The sequence below is a fragment of the Ornithodoros turicata genome, chromosome 2 (assembly GCF_037126465.1).
Source record: "Ornithodoros turicata isolate Travis chromosome 2, ASM3712646v1, whole genome shotgun sequence".
In the NCBI taxonomy this organism is placed as follows: Eukaryota; Metazoa; Arthropoda; class Arachnida; order Ixodida; family Argasidae; genus Ornithodoros; species Ornithodoros turicata.
The window spans coordinates 64,791,886-64,807,273 of NC_088202.1; the positions used below are offsets into that span (position 1 = coordinate 64,791,886).

At 47.3% G+C, this 15,388-nt stretch overlaps 1 protein-coding gene across 1 annotated transcript; it reads right to left on the bottom strand.

Annotated features, from left to right (window-relative positions):
* Positions 1-6,544: 6,544 nt before the first annotated feature.
* On the bottom strand, positions 6,545-9,097 carry LOC135384723 (neprilysin-2-like). The gene has a single exon (XM_064613911.1). The coding sequence runs from the start codon at positions 9,095-9,097 to the stop codon at positions 6,545-6,547; it is 2,553 nt and encodes an 850-aa protein (XP_064469981.1).
* Between the last annotated feature and the right edge of the window lie 6,291 nt (positions 9,098-15,388).

A 15,388-nucleotide genomic window follows, 5' to 3' on the forward strand; every position in this document is an offset into this window, starting at 1 on the left:
TGACTGCACGATCCTTCCATCAACGGTCGTAATTCCTACGAAGAGGGGTTAAAACATGAAAAACGGCGTTGAAAAAACGGGAATGCTTGTCAAATCGGCTACATACCTTAGAAACGGATAGAATCCTCATAATGAAGCCTGAATGACGCCAAGTGCTTGCGAGCGACGGCGCACATCCTACCATTTCAACATTTCGTAAGACTCCCGGAAACGCTTCCACATACATGCACTGGAATCTTGTACTGAACGCAGAAACAATAACTTACAGTAGGAGGTGCAATACGAAGTTACCACGGCACATGTACTTTTGAGGATATATGTTCACAAACATTTGAAATAACGCGAACTATTTTCAACTCGGACGAGACACTGCGGCACGGAAATGTATTACAACGCGCCTGTTGACGGCATCGCGGCCAACGGCCTGCTCGCCTTCTCAGTTGATTGGTTCGGAATAAAACTTAATTTCAGATTTTCATTCAAATTTCACTTGCAATATTTTTCGATACAATGCGTGTTCTGGAACATTTGTTCGAATTGGACGAGGTCGTCGAATTAGTTCATTTTCTACGCGGACGTCGTTCTTCCTAATCACATCATTACTTAATTTGAGAATCATATGTCCCGTTGGTCGCCATTACGCTCGTTCCTTCAGCAATTGGTGGCCATGCAAGATTTTTAATGCCATTAAATGCATTAAATGAATTGGGAAGGAGTTTCTCATTGATACATATTAAACCAATTCCTCATTTCTTTATTGGTGCAGTCTGTAATACACATGTCGGGTCGCATTAAATCAATTGGAAATCAGCGATTCTCATTGACGGCCAATAAACCAATTCGTTGAATTGGTTCCTTACTCATTTGATGGGCCTTCGCCACACAACATGGCGGAGCCCGGTTTCGCCAAGGCAGCTTCCCTGCTTAACTTCCAATTCAGTCAATGAGAAAGAGTCAGCTTTTACAGGTTGAACGAATTCGCAGTCCGATTTCTCATAGAATCTCATTAAAATTGCAGGGAGAAATCAATGAGATCATGTCTATTATTTCCAGCAGGGCAGGATTCCTGGAGACACAAACCACACCCTACATCCACGTTATGAATACAGGAATACATCGGAATCCTCTTAGCTTGCACATTCGACCACAGAACGAAGACCCGGAGGCATACACAAATATATACCGGACGAGTTCACCTGGGAGAATGAAATCTTGTAGGGATATTAAGAGCGTGGCGCGTGCAGAGATCTTAGCCAATTCCGAAGCTTAACTCAAGGTTACAAAAAGCCCGAGTATTCCCACCACCGAGAAAAAGATCTCCTAGGAGAACACACTCGTCCCGTGTGCATGGATAGTATTCCTCATTTCCACTCCTCTCACCAGAGGCGCTTGCAAAGAAAGGCAGACACAGAACGCGAAGTCGCGAAGAAAGAGAACGCATTGGCTTGGCCGAAGTTCTGGACCCGTTTGGTATAAAAGTTGAGGACGAGGACTGATTCTCAGTAGCTTTGGCACCGCTTTTCGCACGGGCAGCGAGAGCATTCTCAGTGAACAGACAAGCCTATTGAGATTGAGCCTGAGGTTTGTACAACTTTTGTGCAAACGGGCCCTGGGCCCGCTTGCACGAAACGTTCCTAAGTGTAACACTTGGCAAGTGTTGCACTAACGCGTTAGTGCACTAAGTTTAGGGTTGCAGTTAAGTGGCTTGCACGAACGCTTCGACGAACGCCCTAAGTTAAGTGTTCTAAGGTGGATCGTGGCTACGAGCAGTAGCAATTTTCGGAAGCTCTCATTGGTAGGAAGAGAACTTCCGGAGTTCATCCCAGGAAGTCGTGCGTCACTGCATGTTTGGATTGTGGGAAGTCGTCTGCTTCTGCCGTCGCACGTAAACAGTTTGTAGATCCAAAATAAGGTATTGTAATATCACTGTAGCTGCAAGAACACATTAGGTCACTTGTTGCGTACTTTCGTTAAATAAAATAAAGCCTGTGGCCCAAAGTATGTGTCGAATTGCTTGATGATGGAGAGATCATCTCCACCGGCAGTGCCGGTGAGAGGCACTTCGCGCGGCGATCATTTTGAGAGATGTCGCTAACGAAAAGCACAAAACGTACGGCAACCACAGCATAAAAAAATGAGACGTTGTTGGTATTGCAAGGAAAATGCGTACTGTATTGCGAGATACAGTTGGTGCCGACGACGAATCCTCGCTACACGGTTCATAGCGGCTGACATGTTAGTCCTAAGCTTTAGTGCGGCAGTTTAGGGTGCTCCTAGGACCCTTGGCCAGCGTCCTAAATTGCGCGGAGCGAGCGCCATCACTTTAGTGTTGTAAAAGTTTCGTGCAAGCCACTTACGGCTCCGGCACTACAATAAGTGGGGAACTCGTTAAGTATTACACTAAGTTTGTTTCGTGCAAGCGGGCCCTGTTCTCCGTCCGTGTTTGGTGTGTCAGCTAACTTCCGAATATACACGTCATAAATGTTGTGCACCTAACTGTAGCTCTCGGCACGCGTCGTGAGAAAGCATGATGACTGTTCAAGGTGCCATCGTACCCTGCTCGGGAAAGTGAAAAAAAAAAAAAAACGCATACAACCTCGGAAGGTGTTTCGATTTCCAGTGGCAGCTGCTAGTGACTTTTGATGTCGCTGACGAAACGTCAGGCATTGCTGCTAAATGTCGCAACACTTTCCGTCACGGTCTGCAGATTTGTTTGTAAAATGTTTGTGATATGTTTGTAAGAAGGTACTAATTCCTCGAAGGGAACTGCGGGATAAGGAAGAGACGTACACAGGACTGTTAACAGCGTCTCTTCGTGGTACGTCCTTTCCTTCTCTCGGGGTCTAAATTTTGCCTCCACGAACCACTTGATGAAATAAACATTATATTATTATGTACAACCAGCTAGCTCCCATCTTATCTCTCCTTCGACGCTATTAAAGGGACCATGAAATGATTCTCGCGAATGTCGAGTACTCTGCCGGAAACGGTTCTTATACGGCCCATGCACACACCTACTTCTAACCGTATTCAGCGTACACTGGGGTCGCAGTTACCGCGCAAAAATCGCGGGGCGCGACCGCCAGATACATTCTTTCAACCCCATCTTATGTCACTAACGTCCAGTCCTATCAGCCAATTCTGGATGACAGCGGGCACACCACTCCACGGGACCACGTGGGTGCATGCTTTCGGTTTGGACAACAAACCCCGCTGTCGCGTATTTGTCGTAGAAATCAGTAGAACTATGGCGAAACGCAAATTGTCTGCGACGGAGGAAGAGATTATGCGACGCACAAAGTGTCTGGGAATCGTCCGGTACGCCGCAGTTCGCACTAGGCCTCCGACAGAAATACTTTCTGACGAAGAAGGGAAAACGAAGAGAGGAAAACGTGCTCCGCTAACCGTGCCGACAGTCAACGGCTACATTCAGTGATTTATCCAGAACCCCCTGCACCCCCAAATCAGGGAGACACCCCCTAAAATTTTGTGAGATTTCGCCGTGTGAGACAATATTTCGCCGACGAGTATAAAAGTGGTTGTCCCGCATGTTGTGATGTCATACCCCATCTGCGGAGACTGACACACCCCCGAGATGTGATACTGGTTAAGCCACTGGCTACGTTACACTTCCGGTAGGTTTCAGTGTCAACGGTTACATACGATCCAGGTTAGATCAAAACATATTCCATAACGAAGTTTGGAAACACACTAGCAAATTTTCTTATTTTCTCACAAAAGACCATCAGCCAATCGGCAACATCACCTGTGTTTGACATCACGGCCAGTTCACCTCGTACCTGGGTCGTAGCAGCCGCCGTTCTCAGTCGTGGTTCGTAGCGAATATTTTAACTATTTTAGCGATTTTTCTTTTCGTATTTCACAGGGTAAATGTTTTCCAGACCTATCGCATTCTCCTCGTCGCATCAGGAGGGAGACGACTATTTTTTATTATGACTGTTATAGGTTGTTCCATAAGTTATCGGTCTGACACAGAAACTCAGCTGATGTAAACGAGGTAATTTTATTTCTCAGCGTAGTCCCCTCTGACATCTACACACTTAGCCTACCGGTGTTTCGGAATTCCCCCGAATTCCTCGGAATCCCTCGGAATTCCCCCTGGTACGTGTGGGGGAATTCCGAGTTTGGCCCTCCAAAAAGCGAGTCGCGGCATTGATGACGTCATCATTACTGGAAAAGCTTATTCTGGAAAATTCTTGTTTCAACTTGGGGGAACAGATGGAAGTCCAAGGGCGCAAGATCCGGCGAGTATGGTGGGTGGTGGCCGCCATGGCCACAGTAGCCCGGTACGGAGGTGCATTGTCCTGATGGAGAAGGACACCTTTCCTGAGTATGCCGCGGCGCTTTCATTTTATAGTGGCCCATAGGCGGTGAATCAGGGTCGCGTAGTACGTCCCGCTGATGGTCTCTCCTTTTTTTTTTTTTTTTGAAAATCGAGAAGCAGCTCGCCCTCCGAGTCCCAGAAAATCGTGGCCATCACCTTTCCTGCAGATCAAACATACCGAACTTCCTTCGGTGTCGGGGAAGAGGGGTGCTTCCATTATTTGGATTGCACTTTGACTACAGGTTGGAAGTTGTGGACCCAGGTTTCGTCGATAGTCGCGTAACGTGCGAGAACTTCACAGGATCTTACCGCATCAGCTGCAGATTGCCTCTGGAAGTTGTGAAGCGCACGCGTTTTTGCTCGTGAGTCAGGAAACTTGGAACCCATCTCGCGGAGACCTTGTGCATGTCCAGTTGAACTGTGGTCTTTAATACCCCGTCACACGTACGATAGTCCTTATACGTCAACTGTTCGATCTTCCATCACCTTGTCGTGGACATGTCGATGTTTGCTTGAGTTGCCACCTCGGAAGGCCTGCCACCACGTATGGGTCGTGCTCCGCACTTTCCCGCCCTTGGTTAAATAGAGCTTCCCACTTCTTCACAGTGCTGTAAGATGGAGCACCTCTCTCAACGATGCCACCATGTCTTCATGGATTGCAGACAGAGTGAGGACTTTCCGGGACAAATATGCAATCACCGCATGTGCTTTCAGTTTCTCCATCTCCATTTTAACGACACCTGCCGGCGGTTGCCACAACCAATCCACGCATTGAATCGGCGTGATTTTTTTAGGCACCTCTCTTGAAGAGTTTGAAGAGTGCCAGTGTGCTGCGTTTGGTGTCTGCACGCGTGCACTTTCTTGTTCAGGCTGAGAACTTATGGGACATCTCTTGACCACGAGAGCATCCCAGGAGGTCAAGGTATCTACTTTGATCAGGCTTTGCAGTGACATAGCCAGACCCCCCTCGAAATGGTACATTTTGCTATGCATTTGGGAGAGGAAAACGAAGGAGAAATCCTCCTCGGGAAACCGGGAAACGGGAAATCGGGAAACCGGGACCGGATATGTGTGTGCGCCGTTCCGCTCTGCTGTATGAAATTTCGCATATGGCACGGCGCGTAACATATACAGGGTATTTCACCTAAAGTGATAAAAAATGCTAACTGGCGATGTACTCGTCGGAGGATTGTGCGACTTTCGGCAATTACGTTCTTGAAACGATTGCCACCATTGAGGAAGGCTTTGGACAATTTTTAATTGCGGGAAATTTATTTTTTCAATTTAACTTCGGAAATTTCTAAGCAAACCTCACTTTTGTTTACAGAAATATGAAGTCCTCCACGGATAACCGCATACGCAACAAAAGCTACATGCACAGTATCGCAACAAAAATAGTCAAAAAAATAAGTAAGAATTCCGCTTTAGCCCCACCTGCTTGATTTTCGCAAACAAGCGCGCGCGAAATGTGAGTCCAGAGGAGGAAGTGTCCCGCCTTCATTTATGTAAGACGGTCGTCACCAGCATCAAAGTCAAAGCGGGGGAAACAAAGATAAAACAAGAGGCGGGAACAGTTCCTCCCCTCCTCGCACCTTCCGTATACTCTTTGCAACAATCAAGTAGGCGGTGTAAAGCGGAATTTTTGCTAATTTTTCTAGACTGTTTCAGTTGCAATACTGTGCATAGTTTTTGTTGGGTCTGTGGTTATCCGTGGAAGGCTTCATATTTCTGTAAAAAAGTAAGGTTCGATTGGCAAGTTCAATTGAAAGAAATTAAATTTCCCGGCATTAGAAACCGTCCAAAGCCTTCCTAAAGTGCGGCAAAAGTTCCCAAAGTCAAATAATTCGCAAGGTTCCCAAAGTCCCACAATCCTCCGGCGAGCACGTCGCCAATTTTGTATCAATTTTTAGACGAAACACCTTGTATGACAACCTCCATTGGCTGGGTCTAGATTTTCCTCCTCCAAGATGCAAAAGTTCGTGGCAATGGACACAGCGTGACCAATCCAAGACACTTTGCGGCGCCGTGTACTACGCACGAATGCTTTCTTCCGCCGAGGGCAGGTAGCGCTCCATTCAGGAAGCAAATACGCTTGACCCGCACCCGTAGCGGGGCGATACTTGCTCTGCCAGTGGAACAAACTTCTAATATAGAAATAAGTCGACAGTTCCAGACTTCCTTTAATACGAAAGCAGGCTTTTACCAGAACGTACAGGAGTGCTTGGGATTCATTGGTGAACCGGAAGCACAACCGAACGCTTCCGAAAATTTATCGAATCGCTTCAATGGACCGTTCACCCTCAACGAAGCAGGTGCTAATGTCTTGTATCGGAACTGATTACGAATGTAGACAGCATCGTGCGCAGGCTCACAGAATGTCGAAGCATAATTTATGAAAAAGAGCTTGTCCCGCGTCAAGCCGGGCATTTGTCCGGGAATATTCCCTTCCTCTTCTCTGTGCGTAAACTTGAGGAAAATGCTATGCAGAGGTCGGAGCACGGCCCCGTCGGCAACGTTCTCTTCCAGAAACAGAGAGTTGTCGAAATTGTCTTTAGCGTACACCTTGGCACCTTGAACGAATGCGCTCTGAATGCACCAGGCTCGAGTCAAAAACTTGCCTTTAGAGGCCGAGGACCACCAGTTACGACTGACTCCGTTACTGTCCACGGAACTGCCGCGGAAGTCTATGGCAGAGAACATTCCACGAACTAATGGGGTTATCAGGAAAGGAACCGACGTCGCCTCGAATCTGCGTGTAATTGCAGCGGCGAAAGCGAAGGTGGCTGGCGAGAGTGTTATCAGGTTACGCTGTGGATCGTACGAAAAACCTGGAAGAAAGGCAGACTCAGTCGGTGTCGTCGGCTCCGGGAAATGCATTAGATGCCGGGCTGCCCAATACTGAGTGCGCATGAAACGGAATAACTTGTAGTATGACATCAGTAATTGGCCCGCTTCCGGAACGGTCGGCAAAAAGAACGTGTCTTCCGTTTGAGGCGTCAACTCAATATCCATGCGTTCCATCTTCAAAGCAGCCACGCGAGATTCGTTCAGTGTTAGCCATGGTGCAGTAAGGGCACATCGCTTCATCTCGTAACGGACCAGGTCTTGCAGAGTCTTTCTAACGACGCCACCTTCATCCTGGATGAATGGTTCTGCCTTCCTGTTAACTGCCGACCAGGCTAGAGTTCGGACACCGAAAGGGCAGATGCGCTCCAGCAGAAACATGCACGCTTCCAGGCGACCTGAACGTCCAACGTTGTACTGGTGACTTAGTGGCACCATAAAACCAACTTTGTTCACAGGCAGTAGGGGAGACATGTAGATGACCACACGATAGCCGATGTAGTTGATCAGTGTGCGTCTATGAACTTTGGTTAAGATGATGGAAAGTTTATCCATGTACTTTGGGTCGAGAAGAACTACGTTGCTCACTGCGAGACTCGGTGTCACTTCTTGAATAAAATAGGACAAGTAAATGAACCAGTCCCAGTTTCGTAACGCTTTGAATTTGACGACAGGCCTGGTAACATGCACGATGGGAACGCTTCGACTCGAATAAGCTGCGGCTTGCGACATCATTTCTTCCAGCTGTACTATTTCGTGGGCGAGGTCATGAGTCAGATGGGATGGCGTTCTCCACTTGGCCAGCACTTTGTAGACGAAGTCTCCGTAGGTGTTCGAGTGTCCATCGGGAAACATGGCTTCGTATCGTCGTAGGAAGATCGGAGGTGAGTCGAGGTGCAGCTCCAGCTCTCGATCTGATGGTCGTTCGCGGAGCAGCAAGGTCACAAACGTCGATGTACCGAGGAACTTGTCAGCGACCTTGGCGATGTCGTGAGCCTCTGCATCAGGCTCGTCGCTATGATACGGCCATCTAGGAATGCCTAGGTCGGAGAAGATTGAGCGGAAAGCCGCCCATTCCTTGTCTTTGTGTGGCCCTCGCATGCAACCTCGGGCAAGGACAGCGGCGTGGTGCACGAATGATTTGGACGAAGCGTTATCGGGTTGACTTCTAAGGTACTCCCAGAGGTCGTTCATGACTGCCTGGGACGCCCGGGACATGTACGGACTTGCGCCTTCAGCGAACCAATTTGCTGAACATACGTGCGAATAAAAGTCGTCGCAGGGGTCTGCAGAATAATTTACATTATCGTCGAGATACTGCCCTTCCCACAGGCAAATGTCTGATGTACATGTTGTCGATCTTTTCGTCGTGTCTTGAGCGGACCTTGAATGAACTGGGGGTCGTTGCGACTCGAATCCTAGACTACCGTCACGATACTCTTCTCCCGCAGCACGAAACAGGGAGTTGGCCATTCCCAAAAGCAGTAGCAGAACAAGGGTTACCACAAGTATCGCACCGATGCATGGATTCGTAGGGCAACAGGCCACGTCCTTGTGGCCGTCGGAGCTTGCACCTTCGGCCTGGAGCTCAGTCTCATCGGTGGTATGGAGCGGTTGCTCACTGGAGTGAATTACCTGCTCTTCGGATTTTCCACTTGATTGAAGCGCTGGAAGAACGGGGGAGCCCACAATGTCTGGGGTGTCCGGCAGTTCAAAATGTGGGTGGTACTGGTGTCCAAATGATGAACGTTGTATCGAAGGAGGCTGCACCGACGATGACGGTTCAAGCTCATAGTACGTTGGGTAAATGGAAGCCGGGTACGGCGGGGACTTTGGAGGATAAGGTGGAGAGGGGAGCTCCGCCACGAAGTAAGGACTGTGGTGCGTCAGTTGCGTTGACGATGCCATGTTGCAAACGCGCTATGAACCTTCTTCCTGCAAGTGCTATCCAAGGAACTTCTTCTTCTTCTTCTCCCCAAGAAGATGGCCGCGATCCGCAAGGGAGATTGGCCAGGGCCAGGGAACTCTTGCACGTGCCACGTGTTCTTATTCTTCTTCTTCAGACGCTGTCCGTTATCCACCAAAGGAGATTGGCCAAGACTAAGCTATTAGTTACTAACTATGGTTAGTAACCACCACCACCACTATGATAGATAAGGATGACGAATTTGTGTCAACAGAGAGGCAGTGCAGTGTGGAAAAGAGAGCGATGGAATACAAAAAAGAAAAAAGGAAAATAGTGCATGGACGTTATATGGACTGTGCTACCTAGAAGCGGTGAGAGCGGTGGACAAATGATGTGATGCAAGCTGCCACGGACCGACTCCACCTTCCCGTGTGAACTGCCCCAAATGATAATAGCGAAGTTAGTGTAAAAGGATTACCCATTTTGGAGAGAGGTACGACTAGACAGCCTTAACGGAAGCGATCAAAAATGCGACAGTGTAGGAGAAAGTGGTCCAATCTTTCAGTCTGCCCGCAGTGGGTGTACGTTGGGAATGGGCAAGCTCTGCACGATCCAAGTAGATATCGAGTGAAGGGACAAGGCACCGAAGACGTGTCAGACACACCTCCGTTCGTCGGGAGTCACAGTAGTCCGGCTGCCAGGGGAAGGACAGATGTTCGTAACCAGGGCAAGGAGTACGATGCCATGATATCGGCAGGAACTTACCTTGATATCTTGCTCGAGTGATATCCGCAAGTGTAGGCAATATCTCAGTGACCTCTTCAGACAGGAATGTCTTGGCTCATCTGTCCGCTGTCTCATTGCTTGAAAGCCCACGGTAACCGGACACCCATGTGAGTACAATCTCGGATATCCACATGGATATCTTAGGTGAACATCTCGGTACACAGGCATTTTTGTACGGGAACTGTCCCGTAGGAAAACTTTTCGCACGCCAGTTCGTCCTTTGGTATTAGTATGTATGCGTCCCAGGCAACCATTTCTTTAACCTGAAGAAGCACACACTGGATGCACGGAAGCTTGTTGTTATTAAGTTTGATGCTCCTTACCGTCTAACCAGTTCTTCGATTCTCTCGCTTTCGGAAACTTGACATTATTGTACAAAGTTTCTTGTACGTAGTCCAGATTTGTCTTCGCGTTGTCTTCCCGCTGTTACTGGTCAGTGTCATTTCCGTCAAGAAGCAGTGACTTTTTGGAAGGGAGCATGACTATGTGTGCGCGAAAGCTGTATCATTGGTGGAATTTGTATCAGTAGCAACACAAACATGAGTCGTCTCATAAAGAGCACACTACTTAAACTCAAGTGCTGTTCCGATAGCAATTGAATGGCATCGCTGCAATAATGATGTAAACCAATTTGCATCGCTTTCAAGAGAAGTCTTTCGAAATCGGTGAATACAGACCTACTTATCATACATGTGTAAAAAAACATGCGCTTCATTGTATTTGAAAACGGGTGCAGCAATTTCGAGTTTTCAAAAAAGTTCTCATTAGTTCCAGTTTTTCAGATTCCTCCAAGATACAAATTGTCATTTACATAATTATTGCAGGGAGTCATTCAACTGTAAAACCTGTTGTAAAACCCCATTCGTCATCTCACAAAGTTGTTGCTGTTAAGCCGAATCGAAGAGTTATGTATAAAACCGCACACGTATATCGCAGACATGTACGTATCTTTAGTATTGTATTTGAAATACAGTAATTTAAATACGTTTTCAGTATTTTGTATCTTGCTAATTACTTTTCACGAAATGTATCTTGTAATCTAATTTAAATACTTTTTTTAAGTATTTTCTACTCAGTATTTCAATTACTTTCATTATTCTGGCTCATAGTCTCGTGAGGATTTTTTTCCGAAGTGCCCTGACGTTTCCCTTCTCCTCATCCTACCGATGACAGGTCAGGGTATAGGGCAGTCAAGAGATGACCTCACAATTTTTGTTCTCTCTGCGTGTACGGAGTAGCAGGACGCATGTTAATCCTCCTGGATGTTCTATACTCATGCGTGGAATGGGATCCCCTACAACCCTCCTGTGACCCAGAGACAAAGATAGCACCGGGGCCCAACATCAGACCGGTACCGGCTTTGCAACACCGGGAACACATCGGACCAAAATTGGGTCTTGGTACTGGAGCCCGGCCCAAACCCGACTGGTCCCCGGTATTGAGTAGGAGTCTCCCCTCCCCTTCCTCCTCGCCGGCTTTTATTTTTCATTTGTCGCTTTTGTAGCTAGATTTTTATCTCAAGCGAAGTACACTTTCCGAACCGAGCAATAAAAGGAAAACTGACTATTTCTGCAGTACTTGCTGCTGGCCGCAATTTTTGGTACCGCCAGTTTTTAACGTACCACAGGAAAAAAAGCTGTCCTCCTACGGCTGTTCGGAATGTGTTCTGCATCCAAAAAGAACAAGACGCTCATGTGACGCTCTCATTTATTATTAGGTAAACAAGAGAAACAGATTGACTATAAGTGACTACATATTTTTCAGCCTGCCAAAACTGCTATAAAGCAGCACTCGTCTGGACTCAGTAGTACTTGCTTGTCAAAAGGAAAGTATAATGAAGCACAATTGCAGGGTCCAAGAAGACTCACTGCAGCAATATAACCAAAAGTAAAAAAAAAGTCACAGTAAAAAGGCTAAAAAGACACGCGACAACAACCATGTACAAGTCAAATGCAGTTGGGACAGTTCAAACATGGAGAAAATATCAGAACAGCATTTAACCGCTGTCCCACCAAGTAAAACTGAAAGACGTTGCGGTGGTAAGGTTAATGAGAGTACATTGTATGTCTGGGTTCATGATATACGACTGATCATCTGCTCCCAAACCAGTTTTTTTCTCGGGATCCTCGTCTATGTGTTACGTTTGGTATAGTTTGTGGAATTTCTGGACCTTTTCCTGGTAATGTACGGCGAGTTTGCATCACGAACGGTCATCCCAATTACCTCATCTGCATTAGCACTCATGAAAACTCAAACTTAATCCGCATTTTGAGAAAATACAACTTTTATCTGCAAACCAACATTTTAAAACACGTGAAACTTGCAAATCGTATCGTTCGGGAATGAGGAATCATCATTGTGTAGCGTAAAATCGGTGGCCGAGTCAAAGTGCCCAGTGTACCCAGGCAAAAATCTGGAGTGGGACCACTTCCAAGTGGTTGATTGGACAGGTCCCATTTTGACCCATTTAGTGACTGGGACCAGTTGAAAGTGGAAACAGTTTCACCTGAAGTGCTACTATAGTGGAATTGATCCATTGGTCCCCTCTGCAAGTGGTCCGGGATCCGGCCCCTTTGCAGCTGGGACCACTGAATGCATAACCGAAAATAATACTTGGAAATGCACATATTGCTCGAGTAAATATACTGTTTATTCTACTCAAAACATACACCAAGCAGAAAGAAATAATCAATGCATCTCCATATATACGTACTACGTAGTATAAGTCTGATCACTCACTGTGTATACAGAGCATATGCCTGACTGTGCGATGCTTGCACTCACGGACCAATGGGAGCTTTACGTTTAGTTGGCCACCTCACACGTTCCATTTTCCCAGAGAAGATAACACATGGCACTCCTGTTTTGGATTCAGGTCGCGACATATACCCCCTTCCTCTTCACGATACGTTCCGAATCTGTGTCTCTTTGAGTTCCTCCTAAGTTTCTAAAATGAAACATCTAATGAATAGTAAGCAAAACATCACGGCCATCACTCATACCTTCGAACATAGGAAGCACCACCACGTGCAGCCCGGTTGGCGTTTCACCGTCCGTTTCTTGTGAAAACTCTTCCGGGAAATCGACAATGTGTTGCGCAGGGTCCACTGTCATCGCATTGTTGTCACCTGTCACTCTCGCCTCTCAGCCTCTCTGCTCTCGCGTTTCGCCGTTTGAATTTGTAGACGCCGTGGAGCCTTCGTGGTTCTGGATTGCATCAGCCTCTGCATGGTAAGCTTGGATGTCCTAAAAGTGCGCTTGCCTGCTCCGTATGAGGCACGGCCACGTGATATGCAATCGGCATGGTGTCGGGGAATGAACGGTGTTAAATCCTACGATTTTTCTTTTTAACATCTACCACGTGATCACGAATCGGGTGACTATCGGGATTTTTCGGGGAACGACCTCACAATTTTTCCCTCTCGTATTTCTTCTTTGTCATGGTACTGGGTACTATCGGCATAGCATCGGGCTGGCCTCGGGTTCCTGCATTCGATACCGGCCTTTGCAGAACCAGTAGCCCCGTTGCCTTCCCAACCTTTTCCCGGTCCTCTGTGCTGCTTGGGGGCATTACGGAGGTTCGTGCGATCAGCACTCGCTTTATACCCTCCCTCAGTCTGGCGTTTTTGTGCTTACGAGTGCAGCTTCCGATATATTTGGTTTGGAAGAGGCATCGTTTCGATTCGAAATTCGAATAGAATTCCATATTCGATTTGGAATTCGAATCGAATACACATGTGTTCGCTTCAGTATTCGAAAAATCCGGATATTCGCAGAGGACCATTAGACACAGTTAGTACAAGATGAACATGGTGTGTCTGCCAGACTCGCTAAAAGTTAGTCGTTGCGAACACGACTGTGGTACTAATTGATTGAATTCAGTTACGTAATGGATCATCCATTTGTTCCCTTTGCTTCCTCATATTCGTAGCATTTGCAGTGGCGTATCTAGGGTGTGGCAGGTGTGGACAGGTGCCATGGGCGCCAGGTGAACAGGGGCGCCATTATGTGGTCGGATGTGAATGTGCCAGGTCAGGCACTCAACCTGGCACATTCATAAATGATCTACAGCAACCGCCATTAGAGAGGTTGTAGTGTGAAACCTAGTGCGGACCACACGAAAACGCATCCCCAAGGACATCATGTTAACCATGTTGCCATGGGCGCAGGTAGCTCTAGATACGCAACTGAGCATTTGGTATGTCGTATAAACCAAAAACTAGCGCCTTGCACGTGGCGTGCACCGAGATGCCCGTGTACCGAAACGTCCTTTACCGGAACGTCTGTATCCCTGCAGGAAGAATAACATCATCAACCCTGAGTGCGCGGGAGACCCTGCTGCTGTTTGGATCACCATTTCAGGAGCACGCAGTGCCTCATGCACGACGGCAGATAGTCTCTAAACCCCCACAGTCTCCGATTGAAATAAGTGTAAAACGCGTAGATAGAGGCAAGCGGGTGGAGGGACTCCATATATAGTGAAGAAGCAACACAGAGGCAACACGAACACAACAGCTCAAAACAGAACTTGTTTCATTTTCAACTCCACGAGTGAATACATTCCGAAACTCCACAGCACACTGCCTATAGGCAGTGTGTTGTGGAGTTCTATAAGGCATATATAAGGCAGTGTGCAGAGCCACATTCGTGCCGCCATGCGGGAAACAAACGCTAACGTGCTGGGAGTCGTACGCGGCGGCTGCATGGAGAGACAGGCAAAGCCACAAGGAATGATCCAACTACAGTGTTCGTTCATCCCCGTGTTTCGTGAAAAAACGAGTATGGATGCTTCTCGCCACACGTAATGACATACTGAAAATTATTTCTGCGGAAATGAACGGCGTTCGCGCACCCGACGCCTCCGAACTGCGCCTCCCGTACAAAAAAAACATAGATTGAGAAGTTACACGTCAAAAAGAACTCGTCAAAATGTAACTAAGTTAATAACGAAGTTCTTCAGCCTAAAATGTAACTCGCAGTTACTGAGTTACTTCAAAAAAAAGTACGAGTTACTTCCAAGTTACTTCGGACACAAAATAGCATTACGCAGGTGCAGCACGCGTGAGCAGTTGAGTTAGACCTTGAGTTGCCTGCGGAGGAGTGCAACACGCTTAGATCGTTTTCGTTTATGTCCAACAATAGACCTCTCCCTGTTTGTAAACAAATGATCTCATAAGGTGCATTCTTTTTGCTTGCACTGGACTGCACTAACTTGAACTGCACGCAAGACGGGTTTTCGTGAGCTGCACTTTCCAGATGATAGGAACTTTATTAGTAATGCCTTTCTTTCCAACAGAAAAGTGCAGCACGGAAATAACCCAGCTCGGATGTAGTGCAGGAGGTGCAAGCAAAAAGAATGCACCTATAGTGTTCGACAGCGCGAGATGAACAAGGTCGCGCCCGAAAGCCACGGTCTTGAGGGAATTACGATACGCGACCCTCGGTCCTACTTTTCTTTCAATGGGAGGCAGCGAACAAGCGCCCGTTCGTGGCCCTCTCCTTCCCAG